At 58.9% G+C, this 16,726-nt stretch overlaps 1 protein-coding gene across 1 annotated transcript in view; it reads right to left on the bottom strand.

Moving 5' to 3' along the window:
• EMH_0002880 (uncharacterized protein) overlaps positions 1-13,756 on the bottom strand; it is a gene marked incomplete at both ends in the record, with an annotated part of 17,420 nt that extends 3,664 nt beyond the window's left edge. The window contains 4 exon segments of the mRNA XM_013496188.1: positions 43-1,714; positions 1,718-1,779; positions 1,962-5,704; positions 6,140-13,756. Of these exon segments, the coding sequence (XP_013351642.1) occupies positions 43-1,714; positions 1,718-1,779; positions 1,962-5,704; positions 6,140-13,756 (13,094 nt within the window).
• Positions 13,757-16,726: the final 2,970 nt, after the last annotated feature.

The following is a 16,726-nucleotide window of genomic DNA, read 5'->3' as shown; positions in this document are numbered from 1 at the left end:
AGCTGCTGCTGGCGGGATACCCTGGGGGGCCCCCTTCCATACCCAATGAAATCAAAGGGTACTGCTGCTGCTGTCGGCGGCTCCCACGCAAAGTTTGAGGGGGCCCCTCTCCGCCTCCTGGACTGCTGCTGCTGCTGCTGTTGCTGCTGCTGCTGCTGCTGCTTTGCGCGCTGTCTGTGTTCATGCTGGTATTGGTAGACGAGCTGGTGATGGTCGTGGTGCCTCTCGCAGTGGGCCCGCGAGCGAAAGGTAGACGGTGAGGCCCCGCTGGGGGGACCCCCGCGGGGGCCCCCTCCCCTTGCTGAAGAGGGGGGCCCCCTGCTGCAGGCAGCAGCAGACTGCTGCTGCTGCTGCTCCTCCTCCAGCAGCAGCAACGAAGGCTGCAGCTCAACAGCACCAGCAAGAAGCGTCTGCTCCCAGAAAGCAGCAACAGCATCGACAGTGCATTGGTGTAGAGACACCGCAAAAGGTAGCACGGTGACATCTACATCATATTCTAGCTGCTGCTGCTGCTGCTGCTGCTGCTGCTGGTGCTGGTGCTGCTGCTGGTGCTTCTCCTGCTGCTGCTGCTGCTGCTGCTCCTGTGGAGGAGGAGGCAGCCAGTACTCTGTAGCTAAGACACGCAGCATAGAAGAGGATGAAGGCCGCGGCCTGCTCAGCTCGTCTTCATGGTATCTCAGCAGCAAGCCAAACGAAGAGCCCTCAACCAAATCTTCTATACTTACATCACCAACACGCAACCCGAAAAACCGCCGCAATCCCCCTTTGCTGCTGCTGCTGCTGCTGCTAGTACTGTTGCTGCTGCTGCTGCTGCTGCTGCTGCTGCCTGTGCACGCGAGAACAGCGCTGGTATTGCTGCAGCAGAGACGCAGCAAGTCAGGCCGCAACCCCAGGGGCGGCTGCACCCCGTCGGAGAAGTGGGGCCCCTGAAAGAATGTAAGAGAAGCTGTACCCACCTCAAGCTGCAGCAGGGGCCCCCAGGGGACCTGCTGCACAAGCCCAGTCTCGGGGTCTTCTATGCGGGCCCGCTGCTGCAGCAGGGGCCCCCAGGTGCCCCCCAAGGGGGGGCCCCAGGGGGCCCCCTCCACAGGCAAACGCCAGCTCTCTTCCTCGCTGCAGCTGCTCGGCCCAGATGAAGAGAAGTCAAAGAAATAGTGAGGCCCTGTAGATGCAGCAGCAGCAGCAGCAGGCATCCCGAAGTAATCCTCTGTTGTTGCCGCCACACCCACAGGCAACCCGCGAAAGCTGCTGCTGTTGTTGTTGTTGCTGCTGCTGCTGCTGCTGCTGCTAGTCTGGTCTTTATCCTGTTCAGTCTGCATGACAAGAGAGGCAGATGCTGCAGCAGCAGCAGGCGTCTCCTGGGGGCCCCCAGGGGGCCCCTCTCTGTCTTGTTTATAGAGCGCTGCAACATCTGCTCGGGTTGTTGCTTCGAGCTGCTGCATCTCTTCTATTGCTGCTGCTGTACACGACACATGGGCCCTGCTGCGGGCAGCTGCAGATACACCTGAAGTGTCTCCGTCTGCTGCCTCCTCCCAAGAAGACTCGGAATCATCACTCTCCTCCTCCTGCCCTGTTGCTGCTGCTGCTGCTGCTGCACCAGCGGTGGCTGCTGCTGCTGCTGCTGCCGATACAGTCTTCAGCGCCTCCTTAAATCTGTCTGCCCCCCCAGTTGCTCCTGCTGCTGTTCCTGCTGCTGCCTCCGCGGCTGCTGCTGNGCTGCTGCTGCGCTCTCGCGCTGGTTGGCTGTCCTTCGGCGACAGACGTCTGCTGCTCCTGCTGCTGCAGTAGCAGCAGCAGGTGCAGCAGCAACGTAGTCTCTGATGAGGGAAACGCTGGATTCCTGTGGGATGTCCTCGTAAGAAGCAGCCACCGTACCTGCTGCTGCTGCTGCTGCTGCTGCTGCTGCTGCTCTGGGGGTCGTTGACGACGAAGCAAATGCAGGCAGCGCAACAGAAGGGTACAGGTTGAGGAGGCCCTTTGGGGGCCCCTGCTGGGTCCCCAATGGGCCCCCATGTTTGTTGCCTCCCCGTTGCACTAGAAATGCATTAAGGTCTACACCTTCTAGCAGATTTGTCTGCTGCTGCTGCTGCTGCTGCTGCTGCCGGCTGCTGCGGTTCTGCAGAATGCCTTCTGACGCCCTTTCAAGGAGTGTCTCTGAGCTGTCTCCTGCTGTCTCCCGCTGCTTTTGGTTTTTGCGTGCAGCGGCTGCTGCAGTTGCTATAGTAGCAGCCGCAGCATCTGGTGCAGCAGGTGCAGCAGTTGCTGCGCCGGCAGCTGCTGCAACACCAGCAGCAGCAGCAGCAGCAGCGAGGAGACGTTCCCATGCGTTCGCTAGACGCTGCAGCTCTGCTGGTGTCTCCTGTAGAGAAAGGAGACACTGCAACTCTACGCAGACAATCAGCAGACACCGCAGGCTGTCTGGGGACAGGGTCCCTTCCATGCTGCTGCAGCGCAGCAGCCCGCGAAACGACCCTGGGTTGCTGCTGCCTGTTGCAGCAACACCACATGCTGCAGCAGCAGCAGAAGCTGGTGCTGCTGCTGCTGCTGCTGCTTCTGCTGTGCTATTAACTCCTAGAGCTGCTGGAAGAAGCAGCGAACAGACAGACCCATCAGCAACCAACAGACGCATCAACCCGCAGCGGGGAAGCAGAGGAGCTGCTGCATCTGCTCTGAAGACAAGAGCCGGTAAGGGAGCCTTGTGGTGTGCTGTTGCTGCTGCTGCTGCTGCTGCTGCTGGTAGCAATCCGTCCCTAGGGCAGGTCGCAGCGCGATTGTCCCCTCTCCAGAAGCTGCTGCTGCTGCTGCTGCCGCCGCCGCAGCAGCAGCAGCAGCAGCAAGCGGATGCAAGTGCATCCCAGGGGGCCCCTGCAGCAAGGAAGGGCCTTCGTATCAGAGGCGAAGGCAGCGGCACCAGAGACAGCTGCTGCAGAGACACCTCATCACCTGCTGCAGCACAGCGACAGAGACGTGTCCCCTCATCCAGAAGATATAACTCCAATGAGCTGCAGTGAACGCCAATATGCAGTCTTGCTGCTGCTGCTGCTGCTGCTGCTGACCCTACTATTCCTGCTGCTGTACCTCCTGCTGCAGCCGTTCCTCTCCACCCAGCCTGCCCTTGCCCTTGCCCCTGCTGCTGCTGCTGCTGCTGCGATTCAAGGCGCAGAGCCTTCACGTGCAGCACTGCCAGCCAGCCCGCGCCCTCTAAGTCCAGTACCGGCTCGCTAGCGTCGGGGGGCCCCCTCATGCTGGGGCCCTCGGGGCCCTCTTTCCACTCCTGGGGCCCTCCTTGAACCACCGCTTCTGCTGCTGCTGCTGCTGCTGCTGCCGCTGCTGCTGCTGCTGCTGGTGGAGCTTCCCTTGCAGGTTGCAGTGCTTCATAGAAACGCGGAAGCAGCAACAAGCTCTGAGATATGCTTCCTTTCAGTCGCAATCCCTCGAACGAAAATGTGATCCCTTCCTGCTGCTGCTGTTGCTGCAGCGGCGGCAGCAACTGCTGCTGCTGCTGCTGTTGCTGCTGCTGCTGCGGCTGCGGCGTGGGTGTAGCTGCTACCAGACACTGCTCGAGGACTGTAAGACATGCAGTGGCTCCTTCTAATGCCCTTGTGCTGCAGACGCCCACGAGGCACTCTGCATTCACCTCCACAGTCTCTATACAGATGTACTTTCTGCTGCTGCTGTTGCTGCTGCTGCTTTTGCTGCTGCTGCTGCTAGTGGTGTCGCTGCTGCTGCTGCAGGGATCGTCGCCGAGATCTCTCCCACCAACGATCACCGAGAACACACAGTCTCTCTCCTGCACTGAAAGGGAATACGGGGTACCAGCAGAACCTCCACGGCAATTTGCTGCTGCTGCTGCTGTTGCTGCTGCTGCTGCTGCTGCGTCGCGTGGGGAGCTGCTGCCCTGATATAAGGAGGCCCTCCAGGTGTAAAACACCGGCTCCGAACAACTGAAGGCTGCAATGCTGCCTAGTGAGGCTGACCCCAGCAAGCGCGTGCAGCACGTATCTGCTGCTGCTGTTGTTGCTGCTGCTGCTGCTGCTGCTGCCGCCCCCTCTGCTGCTGAGACGCCAGGAAGACAAGCGAAAGAACACAACAACCTCCCCAGCTCAATGTACACCCCACTCGAGCAGTTGCTGCACCGACAGACACATCCTGCTGCTGCTGCTGCTGCTGCTGCTGCATTTGCTGCTGAAAGATCCGTAGGCAATGGGGCCCAACAGTGCCAGCTCGTCAACCTGCTGTTGTTGTTGCTGTTGTGGCTGCTGCTGCTGCTCATGTTTTTGTTGCTGCTGCAGCTGCGTTTCTTCAGGCAGCAGTCTAGCGAGACCGCCCCGAAGGAGACACTCGCGCTGCTGCCGGGTGTTCCCAGCAGTCGTCTCCACAGGGGCTGCACCTGCTGCTGCTGCTGCTGCTGCTGCAGTTGCTGCTGCAGTTGCGGTTTCTGCCGTAGCTGTTGCTCTGCTGCTGCTGCTCCTGCTGCAGCAGCTGCTGTTTCTTCTCCCCTGCTGCTGAAGGCGCTGGAGACCCAGGAGACACACTGCATCAGGTCACCCAAGGGGACAGCCAACTCGGAGTCGAGAGAGGCCTCAACAAACGGCACATGAAGAGATGCCACCTCACATTCCCGCTGCTGCTGCTGCTGTTCCTGCTGCTGCTGCTGCTGCTGCTGCTGCACTTTCTGCTGCTGCCCGTCCGCGCACCTCCCTGCCTCATCGGTGGGCGCCTCTGCAGCATCCCATCTGCGGGGCGGTGCTGCAGCAGTTGCTGCTGCACCGATAGCAGCAGCAGCTGCTGCTGCTGCTGACGATGCTCCCGCTGCAGTGGCTGCTGCTCGAGAGTTGTGGGCGGGCGGGCCGAGACACCTATAAGAGAATGAAGGGGCTGGAGTTGTTAGCATGGGTACCAGCGGCATCCACGCAAACTTCTGCTGTATTGGGGGGCCCCCAGGGGCCCCCATCCAGGGGCCCCTTGAAGGGTCACGCGTTGAGTCGCTAGGCACACAGGTAGAGAACAGCAGCCGATACACCCAAGGCTGCTGCTGCAGAGCGTCGTGATGCTGCTGCTGCTGCTGCTGCTGTTGCTGCTTTCGCTTGTACAGCAAGAAGCAGCGGATGTGCTGCTGCAGCAGCAAAGATGCATGACAGGCTCGGGAAGAGTCTGAATCTGCTGGGGCGCCACTGGTGACTGTACAGCTGCTGCTGCCGTCGTTGCTGTTATTGCTGCTGCTGCTGCTGCTGCTGCTGCTGCCGCTGCTACTGCTGTCTTCTCCCCAAAACGGTTCGCCTGGACAGTACGTAGCCTTCAACCCGCACATATCCACAAGGAGATTGCTGCTGCTGCTGCTGCTGCTGCTGCTGCTGCTGCTACTGCTCCTGTCGAACAGCTCTTGCCCTACAGTGTTACTTTCCGGGTGGAGATACTGCAGCTCTATACCTGGAGCTGCTGCTGCTCCTGCAGCTTCTGCTGCTGCTGCTGCTGCTGCTGTAATAGATTCTGCTGCCTCTGAACTCTCGGAGGCGCCGACGTGGAGACGAAGACACGAGAGAGACAGACTGAAGTAAACAGGGAGCCGCTCACCAGCGGATTGCAGTGCCAGCTGCCCAGCAGCAGCTTCTGCTGCTGCTGCTGATGCTGCGGTTGCGCCTGCTGCTGCATCGGACCCAGCAGCAGGACAAGGCAGTAGCGCAGCTGACGCCAAGTCGCAGACCTTAGAGCAGCAAAAGCAGCAGAGTCGAAGCAGCAGCACATGAGAGACACGATACGTACACTTCTGTTCTAAGCGAAGCAAGCGCAGCAGCACTAGCAGCAAGTGCAGCAACAGCAGCAACTGCAGCAATGTCAACAAGAATCAACACAGAAACAGCAGATGAAGTGCTGCTGCTGATGCAGAAGCAGCAGCAGCGTAAGCCGCAGCGGCAGCAGCACAAACACCGTGGATAGAAGCAACGTCAGAAGCAGCAACAGCACCAACTGGAACAACAGCAACAGCGACAGTATCACGGCTCTAGACAGCAGCCGCAACAGCAACAACGACACTAGCAGCAGCAACAACAGCACTAGCAGCAGCAACAACAGCACTAGCAAAAGCAGCAACAGCAGCAGAACCAGCAGCAGCAGCAGCAGAAGCAGCAGCAATATTTACCTGCAAGATGCCCCCTAAGATTTGAATGGGCAGCTGGCCGATGACGATCTCCAGGCTCAGGTCTGCCCATGCTGCAGCAGCAGCAGAGGCTGCCTCTGCTGCAGCAGCAGCAGCAGCAGCTGCTGCTGCTGTATCGGACAGGGCTGGCTGAAGTGCAGTGTGCACAGCAGTCGAGGTGGTACCATTCCTACCTGCTGCCGCTGCTGCAGCACCAGCTGGGTTTGGTGGTGGTGGTGGTGCTGCTGCTGCTGCTGCTGCTGCTGCTGACGCCAAAGCCTGTGGAGTGTGGGGCCTGGAGGCGACGCGGGGGGGGCCCCCCACGGTGTCTGTATAGTGCCGGGGCACAGCAGCAACCTGAGGAAGCAGCAGAGAGGAGAAGTAAGAAAGCCGCAGCGCTACAAGTGGATGTCTATCTGGGCTGTCCCCGCTCGACGCAGGGGCCCCCCTGCTAGCAGAGGGTACAGGAGGGGCCCCCTCTCCCTTGGTCTTGGCTGTCAAATGCGTTCTTGCCACGTCCCCCGTTGCTGCTGCTGCTGCTGCTGTTGCTGCTGCTGCTGCTGTTCGTGCTGCACCTAGGTGCGCAGAGCGGAAAGCAGGGGGAGCAACGAGAGGAGTGATCGAGACTCCCTGATGAACGCCCCACTGCAGCTCCTCAGGCACCTTCACAAACCCTGCTGAAGTGCTGCTGCTGCTGCTGCTGTTGCTGCTGCTCCCGCTGCCGCTACTGCTGCTGCTGCTGCTGCTGCTGCTGCTGTGTCTGCGGCGTCGGAAGGAGCAGTACTCCCCCCGAGGCGAAGCAGCAAAAGAGCTCCTGGAATGATCAAACCCCTCAGCATATCCCCCCCAACCTGCTGCTGCTGCTGCTGCTGCTGCTGCTGCTGCTGTGGTTTCTTCTCTGTGGCAGCAGCGCGCGTTCAGACTCCCCCTGCATCTCAGCAGAGGGGCCCCTGTGCGTCTGAATCCCAAAGGGCTACTCCTGCTGCTGCGGCTGTAGTCGCTTTCACCGCCGCTGCTGCAGCTGTTGCTGCTGCTGCTGCTACTGCATCTGTACGTATGCAGCCTCTTGCCGTGCGAGCCTCGCTGTCTGTGTCTCCCCGAACCGCACGTTGTCCCTCCTGCTGCAGCAGCAATAGAAGCATCTGCAGCTGCAGCAGCATCAACAGCAGCAGCATCAGAACCTCTGCCTACTGCTGCCTCCCGCCAAGCCCCAAACAGCAGCAAGTGCGCCTGGTACTCCACTGGGCCCCCCCCAAAGGCCCCTCCAGTTGCTGCAGCGTTCAGAGCCTCCGTCAGCTCCTGCAGCGCCGGCACGACCCGCTGCGGAACGCCAAGGCTCCTGGTGCTCCTGCTGCATCTGCTGCTGTTGCTGCTGCTGCTGCTGCTGCTGCAGTTGAAAAGCTCGGCTGCTGCAGTATTGCTGCCAGGGACTGACGCAGCAGCAACAAACGAGGGCCCGTCCACCGCCTGACGAGAAGAAACCCATCGAGCTTCAGGAGCAGCACCGCACAGAAGCCTTGTTGCTGCTGTTGCTGCTGCTGCTGCCGTTGCCGCTGCTATTTCTGCGCCTGTCACTGCGCCGTATGTGCCCTGCGCATTCCCTAAAGCCTCTTCAGTTGCTGTTGACATATCCGGCTGCTGCTGCTGCACCTCCTGCTTCAGCAGCTGCTGTTGCTGCTGCTGTTGCCTCTGCTGCTGCTGGGCCAGGGAGAAGGTGTCAAAGGGGTCATCCAAAACTTCCCCTCCTAAGATGTTGCTGCACATATCCTCGTCGCTCCCTGTACACTGCAGAGCAGCAGCAGCAGCATGAGCAGCAGCAACAGCAGCAGCAGCATCTGCTGCTACTGCTGTTTCTACTGGTGGCACTTGCTCAGCATCAAGCTTCGGCTGCTTCCCGCCAGGCTTCAAGAAGCTCTTCCGCGTTCCCTTTCTCCCCGTCGCTGCGGCTGGTGCTGCTGCTGCTGGTGCTGTTGCTGCTGCTGCTGCTGCTGCTGCTGGTGAACCTGCTACTCTTATGGGGCATGTAACTTCTTCCGATGTGCCACTGTCAGGCGTGCTGCTGCACTGAGGAGAGAGGAACTTGCTGCTGCTGCATGCGCTGCCGGGGCCAGCAGCAATATCCAGCTGCTGCAACTGGTCCTTCTCTTGCTCCTCATCTGCTGCTGTTTCTATTGCTGCTGCTGCTGCTGGCGTCGCTCCTGCTGACGGAGCTGCAGCAGCAGCATTCGAGCCTCCCTCCTTGAGCACAAAACGTCTACCTCTGAGGACGCCCTTCCACCCTCCTGTTCTTCCTGCTGCTGCTGCTGCTGCTTCTGCTGCTGCTGCTGCTGCTGTTACCGTTCCTGCCCCTCCTGCCGTGGCTGCACCACGCCCTTTGCGTCCCCTTGCAGATGAAGCAGGGGCCTTTACTCCACTTGGCCAATCCGCAGCTTCCCTGTCTGCTGCTGCTGCTGTTGGTGTTTCTGTTGCTGCTGCTGTTTCTGCTGCGGCAGGCATCCTAGACGCTGCTGCAGCAGTTCTGCTGGCGAGATCCTCTTCGTCTTGTGCTTGTCTTTGCTCTCTAACGGACTCTTCAAATGCGCTGTCGCTGCTGCTGCTGCCTCTTCTGTTCCTCTTACTGCTGCTGCTGCTGCTGCTGCTGCTGCTGCACTTTCTGTCGTTTCTGCTGCTGTTTTTGTTGCCGGTGTTGCTGTTGTTTCTGCTGGTGTTGCTGTTGTTGCTGCTCTTGCTGCTGCTATTGCTGCTGTCGCTGCTGCTGCAGCGGTTTCTGCAGCTAGGGTTGCTGCCCGCTCTGTTATTTTTTGTTGTCGTTGTTCCTCCTTTTTTTGCCTCTGCACGACGTTTCGGCGTCGGCGTACTGATCGGTTTCTGCCTGTCTGGTGCTTCTGGCGTCCTGGTGTTGCTACTGTTGCATCTACTGCTGCTGCTGCTAGCTGCTGCTGCTCGTGCAGCACCGCCGTCTCCACTCAGCAGCTCTTTCAGTCCCTCAGAACCATTCTCCCCTGACCCCAAGCTGCTGTTAGCCGCAGGTGCGGTGTTGGATTTGCTGCTCCTGCTGCTGCTGCTGCTCCTGCTGCTGCTACAGCTGCTGCTACAGCTGCTGCTGCTGCAGATGCTGCTGCACCTGCTGCTGTTGTTGCAGCTGCTGCTGCACGTACCGAGACTGCCACTGCTAAAAAGCTGCGGAGGCGTGTTGGGAAGAGGAGAAGCAGCAGCTACCGACTCTAGAGAAAGCGAGGCTTCCTCTTCACTGGCAGCAGCAGCTGCTGCTGCAGCCGAAGCTTCTGCAACATGCATATCAGCAGCAGCAGCACCTGTTGCTTCTGCTGCTCCTTGATCCGCAGCAGCGGGTTGCCTAAACTGCTGCAAGCTCCTCCACACACGTCTAAGGGGCCCCTCGGGGGCCCCGGGGCCCCACGGTTCTGCTGCTGGGGCCCCTGAGTTTTTCGCCTCATAGAACTGTAGGGCCCACTGCCCCACAAACAGCACACTCTGTAGCACGTGCAAAGGTTGCTGCTGCTGCAGCTGCTGTTGTGACTGTGTCAACTGCGGCTGTTGCTGCTGCTGTGTCCGCATGTTTACTGATGATAGCCTTCCCGAGCCTAAGGCCCGAGGGGCCCCTCCTCTTCCTGCATCTGCTGCAGCAGCAGACGCAGCTGCTGCTGCTGCTGCTGCTGCTCCTGTAAACGGAGCAGCCGAAGGCACTGCGTTCAAGAGCACCCCTTCTGCAGGAGCGCACCCACCAGCCAGGGCCCCACAGCCGCTGCTGCTGGTGCTGCTGCTGCTGTTGCAGGTAGGGGAAAAGACAGAGACAGACAAATCAGAAACAAATAGAGACAAGATATGCGCAGAAGGCACGGGGGCCCACAGGAGACTGCAGGGCCCCCCTTTCCTAAAGACTTGCTCCGTGGAGATGGCAGCAGCAGCAGGAGCAGAAGCAGTCACACAAAACTCTCGTGCTAGCGCTGCTGCCTGTACGAGCGCTCCCTGGGGCCCCCCGCAGCTACTCACCTGCTGCTGCTGTTCGTGCTGCTGCGCTGTGTCTGCCGCACCCGCGTTCTCCTGAGAACCCTCAAAGGGGGCCCCGTCGGCCCCCCAAGAAGCTGCGGGGGGCCCGCCGGGGCCCCACGGCAGGCCGCAGTCCGGCAGCAGCAGCGGACAGAAGTTGCTGCTGCTGACGAAGTGAACAGCCACTGTTTTCACTGCTAAGCTGACGACAAACGAAGCACGAGGAGAAATGGCACCTGCTGCTGCTGTCACTGCTGCTGCTGCTGGTGCAGGTGCTGCCGGTGCCGCTGTGCTGCGTCCGAAGCATGCAGCTGCTGCGCTCCTGCTGTCAAAAGTTGGCGTGTATGCAGCACAAGGACCCTCACCACAAGCTGCAGCCGCGGCAGCAGGAGCAGCGGGACAACCACCGATAACATCTCCGCTATAGAGGTGCGGCGCAACCCCTTCCAGCTGCCGCTCCTGCTGCTGCTGCAACAGCTGCTGCTGCTGTGTTTGAGGACGTCTACACATGTGATGCGTTTCACATGCTGCTGTCTGCTGCTGCGTGTTTATCCGTGCTGCTGCTTCGTTCTCGACGGAAAAGCAATTGTTTTTGTGCTGTTGCCGCTGTTCCACCCCTGCCTGCAGCAGCAGCAGCTGTTGTTGATGCTGCTGCTGCTGCAGTTGCCTCCCCTTTTCCTTGGGCAGCTGCAGCTCTTCCTGGTTTTGCAACCTCCTTTGGAGCCGATGCTGCTGCCGCTGTCGCTCCTGCTGCTGCTGCAGCTGCTGCTGCGGTTGCTGTTGCAGCTGCTGCAGCTGCTGCAGCTCCTCCTCAACAGGAGGGAACGGCAGCACCTCTCCCCCAAGCGGGAGGTCCGACTCCTCCGGATCCTGGGATCCGATCCCCGACTCTATCCCAAACTCACTACCCCCTCTGTCAACCAGCGCGCAAAACGCAGCAGCGCGCCACCACCAGGGGGCCCCCTGGGGTGCTTCGCGAGGGTTTTCGCTCTCCTCAGCAGGGGCGGCCCATGGGGCCCCCTCACTTCTTGCGGGCCCTCCAAAGCTGCAACTGTCTCCACCCTCCTCTCCAAAAAACACTGAGCGGGGCACAGAGCCTGCTAGAGGGGGGCCCACAAGAGGGCCCCCCTCCTGCTGTACACGGGGGCCCCAAGCCCCAGTCGCCAAAATGCTACTGCCAGGAGTGAACATGCCAATGTTGTTGCTCCGTTTGCTGCTGCTGCTGCTGCTGCTGTTGCTATTGCTATTGCTGCTGCTGCTGCTGCTGCTAGTGCCAGCGACGCTCTGTTCTGGCGCTTCCGCTGCTGCTGCTGCGGATTCGCAACGCAACAGGGGGTCCTGCGAAGGCTCGCGTGGGCTCGTGTGGCAGCTCCTGCTGCTGCTGCTCCAGCTGCTGATTCGGCTCATGCTGCTGCTGCAGGTGATGCTGCTGGTTGCTGTCGATGACCCCGGCTGCAGCCCGAGGGCCTCCCCTATAAGGCGCAGGAGACGCAGGTGCTCCGGGCCCAGCAACACCAGCACTAAGGGGACAGAGAGACAAACGCCATAGTCAAAAAGAACTTCTGAGGATTCGCTGCTGCTGTTGGTGCTGTTGCTGCTGCTGCTAGCAAACATGCAGCGCGCCTCATTGAGGCAGCCGTCGCAGCTGCACCTGCCGGCGGTCCACTCGCCTGCTGCTGCTGCTGCTGCTGCTGTTTCTGCTGCTGCTGCGAGCGGTCCCCTCGAGTACGCTGCAGCAGTAGCGGGAGTACTAGCAGCAGCAGCAGCACTTGGCTGTCTGTGCAGGAGCGACACACACTCCCTCATGTGTGCCTCGGACTGCATGGCCGTTACAGAGCGGAGCCCCGTCTGCAAGGCGACCCTTCCAATGATCTGGGCAGCACCCTCCCTTGCTGCTGCTGCTGCTGCTGCTGCTGCTGTTGTTGCCGCCGTTCCTACTGCTTGGTCAGTGGCTGTCGCAGGCTGTTGCGGGGGGCCCCCCGTGGCACGAAGGGGCACCCGCCACCCATTAACGCTATTGGGGGCCCTGGTGGACAGCAGCAGCAGACCTGCTGCAGCAACCCAGCTATCTTCTCCTCTCGACCTAAACGCTGCAACAGGAAGAGGGGGCAGCAAAGACACCTGAAAGCCCCCCAGCTGCAGCTGCGCGCCGCCTTCAAACGAGTCGCACCCACGGAGGCCCTCCAAATGCAAACGCACTGCCCAAAGCGATCGTGGGTGGCACCCCGCAGCTTTCCCTGGGGGCCCCCCTGGGGCCCCCCCCCCTGGGGGCCCCTCTGCTGTCCAGGGGGAACCTGCGAGAGAGTGAGCACCTGAAGACCAGGGGTCCCCTCCTGACCCGTGTTGCTGCAACTGTCGCCGCCGGCTGTGTTGGGGCTTCCTGTTATAAGGAGGACTCAACGCAGTTCGTGGGGCCCCGTTGTAGCCACAGGGTACAGCCTCTGGTATGTGGTCTGCTGCTGCTGTTGCTTCTGCATCGTTACTCTTGTCCGGTTGTCCTCCGTCACCTGTCTCGAGGTCCCAGGAGGAGTTGCAGCGCCTCACTGCAGCGGCAGGGCCCACGTCAGGGGCCCCTGGCGATGGTGTCTGCAGGGGTCCGTGGGTGGGACACTGGGGGTCCTCCTCTGCGTATATGCAGATGGTGATGAGCTCTACAGAGAGGTCTACTGCCCCTGCTGCGCTGTGCAGTGCACGACGCAGCAGCGCCAGCAGAGACTCCATGCCATACAGGGTACTCTCTGCAACGGGGGGCCCCTCCACAGGGGCCCAAGGCGTTCCCGATGGGGGCCCCCAGTCGCCGGCAGCATGAGCTTCTCTGGACGCTTCCGAAGAGAACAAAGATGAGGGGGCCTCAGACAGAGCAGGAATCTCCTCTCTAGTGAACGTACGATGCATGCCCTGAGCCAGCGACGACCCGTCCGTGCCGGCACCTCCACCTGCTGCTGCTGCTGCGGCGGCGGCGGTTGCTGCTCCTGCAGCAGCAGCAGATGCTGACCCGTGCTTCGTGTCCGCAAGACCCTTGACTGCGCAAGAGGTGAGCCCCCTAGCGGCCCTCCTTGCTATCGACTGCAAACTCCCCCGTTTCATTGCTGCTTTAGCAGGTGCCTCCCAATGCAGAGGGCCCCCTTGGGGGCCCCCGGGAGGGTAGTGGTGGGGGTGCTGTGGCTGCATCGGAGGTGTTTCGTCAGCGACAGCTGCTGCCGAAGCAGCAGCTGCAGCAACAGCATTTGCTGCTGGCGCTTCGGGTGGCAGGAACCCCTGTACTGTACCGTCTACGGGCCCCTGTAGGGGGCCCTGTATACGTATCAGAAGTGTAGGTCTTGATATGCGGAGGGTGAGGGGCAGCTTGAGGGTAATAGAGCCAACGTGGCAGCTGACAACGGAGAGACATCCCCAACCTGCTGCATGCAGCGCATCTGTAAGGGGTTTCGTTTCTATATCAACAGAAAGGAGACAAACCTCCCCCCCACCTACTGCAACCTCTAGCTGCTGCTTGCTCAGCCGCTTAACAACTGAACCCAACACCACACGACGCAGAGAAGCAGCAGCAGCATTCCGCAGCGTGCGCTGCAGCACCTGCAGCAAACGGCCCCATAGAGAAGAATCCAACATCTTCTTCCTCAGGAGCCCCCCGGGGCCCCGCCTCTCACCCCGAAAACAGAGGCTCTAGCAGCCCCTACAGATCGCAACAGAAGAAGTTCAAGGATACATGGAATGCCTGCCCACCCATCGTGCTGCTCCAGCAGCTGCTGCTGCTGTTCCTCCTGCTGGTGTTGCTGCTGGTAGTGGTTGTGCTGCTGTTCTTGCTGCAACAGCAGCAGCTACTGCTTCTGGGGAAGCGATAAAAATCAAGGGCTGTCCCTGAGGATCCGCAGCGAGCGGGGCGGTTTCTGGCAGCGTTAGGCCAACAGCAAATAATTGCAGATTCGATTGAATGTGCCCCTGTGATGAACTAGAGCGGAAGAGGAAAAACGCCAAAACGCCGAAGAAGGCAAAAGAAGAGTGTGTTGCTGCTGCTACTGTTGTTGGTGGCTTGCAGCCGCTGCTCTAGACCGGTGCTCCAGGAGCCTGCACGCTCTAAAGGCGTGGGCTTGCCAGCAGGGTGTACCTGCGCAGCAGCAGCAGCAAGAGTTGCTGCAGCGAGAGTTGCTGCAGTGGGAGTTGCTGCAGCAGCAGCCTTTGGCTGCAGGGCAGGCTCGCACGGAGCTGTGCTCCTCGTCTCTTCTGTCTCCTCCTGCGATGGTAGGGGACAGGAAAGCTGTCTCTTGAGCAGCAGCTGCTGCAGCTGCTCCTGCTGCTGCTGGTCTCAGCGAGGGGGGTTGAAAACAAGACCTTAGGAAGCAGCAGAAGAACTTCAGGGGTTTAGGATTTAGGGTTTAGCGTTTAGATTTTAGTAGTCAGATAATGCAATAAAAACACAAAGGTGCTGGTACACCCCAAACCACCACCCGCCTGCCTCAGCGGCGGCCGCTGCTGCTAGGCCGCCGCTTCTGTTGCTGCTGTTGCTGCGGCGGGGCATAAGGAGTTCCTTTTTGCCTTTCGTTCCGTTACTCTTTTTCCTTTTTATTTTATTAGTTTTTGCTTTTGTGTTTTCTTCTATTTCGCCGTCAGCACTTGTTCCAGAGCCCAGATTTAGGAAAAACAAAGCACACACACGCGCTCCCGGGCACTACAACAGACCACTGTGTCAGTGAGTTGAATGGCTACAAGGGTGGTCTTCGGCCCCTCTGTCTTTGTTTATGTTTGCTCGTGTTGTGTTTACGTTTCCTCTGTATCAAAATAGAAATACAATTCTTATTTAACTCTAATTCAGCAGCTAACATAACCCTTCTGCTCCCCCCCGCAACAACCCCTCACACCAGCCGCCTGCTCGCCTGTGGCTTGGTATGGCGGCGGGCATGGCACCAATGGCGTTGGTTATCGTAATTGTTTGCTTTTGTAAGTGTAGTGTATGTAATCGGAAATTTCAAAACAAAATAAAGCTATTATATCCACTAAAACAATGAAAACAATAAAGACAACAAACAGGAACAGCGCGCCCCGGGCTACGACGGACCGCCCAGCCGCTTCGATGCTGGCGCTCGCCGGGGCTCCCTGATGCATGCGGTTTTGTTTTCCGTTTGTATTTCCGTGATTACTATGAATATATAGTTGAAACAGATCATTTAACTTGTCAATGTATTCCGAATCATCTCGAGGGAGCAGACAGAGCAGAAGGGGGGGCAGATCACGCCAGGCCAGGGTCACTCACTGGCTTCTGTCTTGCTCCTAAACGCCAAACTCTCCCTTTAAACCCTAAACTCTACTTTTCAATCCCAAGCCCGAATTGAGAAACTCAAACCCCAATTATAATGTCTAGGCCCTAAATCTTCGACGCTGAACCCCCGCGGACTGGACGTGTGTTTGTCTGTTTCCTCGCGTTTTTCTTGTTGGTTGTCATTATTATTATTATTATCGTCATTATAACTATAGTATTGTATCTCAACAGTTCACCAAGGCGCCTATGGTGCAAACGACACCTCTATCATATGGATGCAGCTGCTTATATGCAGTATATTAAGATACTGCATCATAGGAACAAACAGTAAACAATCACAAGCCGCCATTTGTGTAGCAGTGTGTGTGTAGAATATCTAATCACTGCCTCGGGAGTTATTTTGAATTCTTTCCTTTGAATAGTACGATGCTTCTTTTCTCTAAGTAGCGGCAGTTTTATAAAACCCAAACCCCGTCTGATGCGCCTCCAACTTACCACAGTCGGTGGGGCGGACGGGAGCTCCGGGGCCCCTGGGGGCCTCGGAGGCCCCAGAGCCTCCCGTGCCTTCTATAGGGAGTTACTGGTTCAGTGCACTTCTGTTCTGGAGGCGCTAATGAAGGACCCAAGAAGTGTCCATGCCGTGTGCGAGGAGACGCTAGGGTGAGGCTGCTGCAGCAGTAGCTGCTGCAGCTGTGAGGGTGCAGCAACAGCAGCTGTTTTGGGGCCGATGCAGCAGCAAGGAGAAAAGACCCGTGACAGAGACGCAGCAAGATTAATCAAATTGCGAGTTTTACCCTATGTATAGACGCGCCGACCTCGCCTATAAGTTGGCTTTTAGGTTACAGTTGCATCAGCAACTTGTTGCTCTTGCTGCTGCATCTTGCAGAAAGGCAGCGGAACGTTCTCCACGCTGTTTTAGACGCCATCACTCGCAACTAGCCAACTAGCCATGAGTAGCCACAGCGAATCACAGGCTTCACGGCTAGCCAGGCACAGCCCCATACAGTTGTAGCCGCACACACCGCACACATCTATCCGCAGCTAGCTACATGCTAACGGTGGCTAGCCACAACTAGCCGCAGCAATCCACAGTTGCTTACAGCTACCCACAGAAAGCCACGGCTAGCACACACCTAACAGCTAGCCATACCTAGCAACGATACACCCACTTTACAGTTTTGGAGGAAGGTGATGAAGCGTAAGAATAGACTGCAATGTACAAACTGAGCTATGCGGTGTCATGTATTGTTGTGTCTTAGCTGGGCAATTATCATCCATACTGCGTTTGCCGTATTGATTGATATAGTATAATGGGTTCACCCCGC

The sequence above is a fragment of the Eimeria mitis genome, genomic scaffold (assembly GCF_000499745.2).
Source record: "Eimeria mitis Houghton genomic scaffold, Emh_scaff197, whole genome shotgun sequence".
In the NCBI taxonomy this organism is placed as follows: domain Eukaryota; phylum Apicomplexa; class Conoidasida; order Eucoccidiorida; family Eimeriidae; genus Eimeria; species Eimeria mitis.
Note: the sequence above shows the minus strand (reverse complement) of the source record. Positions and strands in the feature narration are given on the sequence as shown.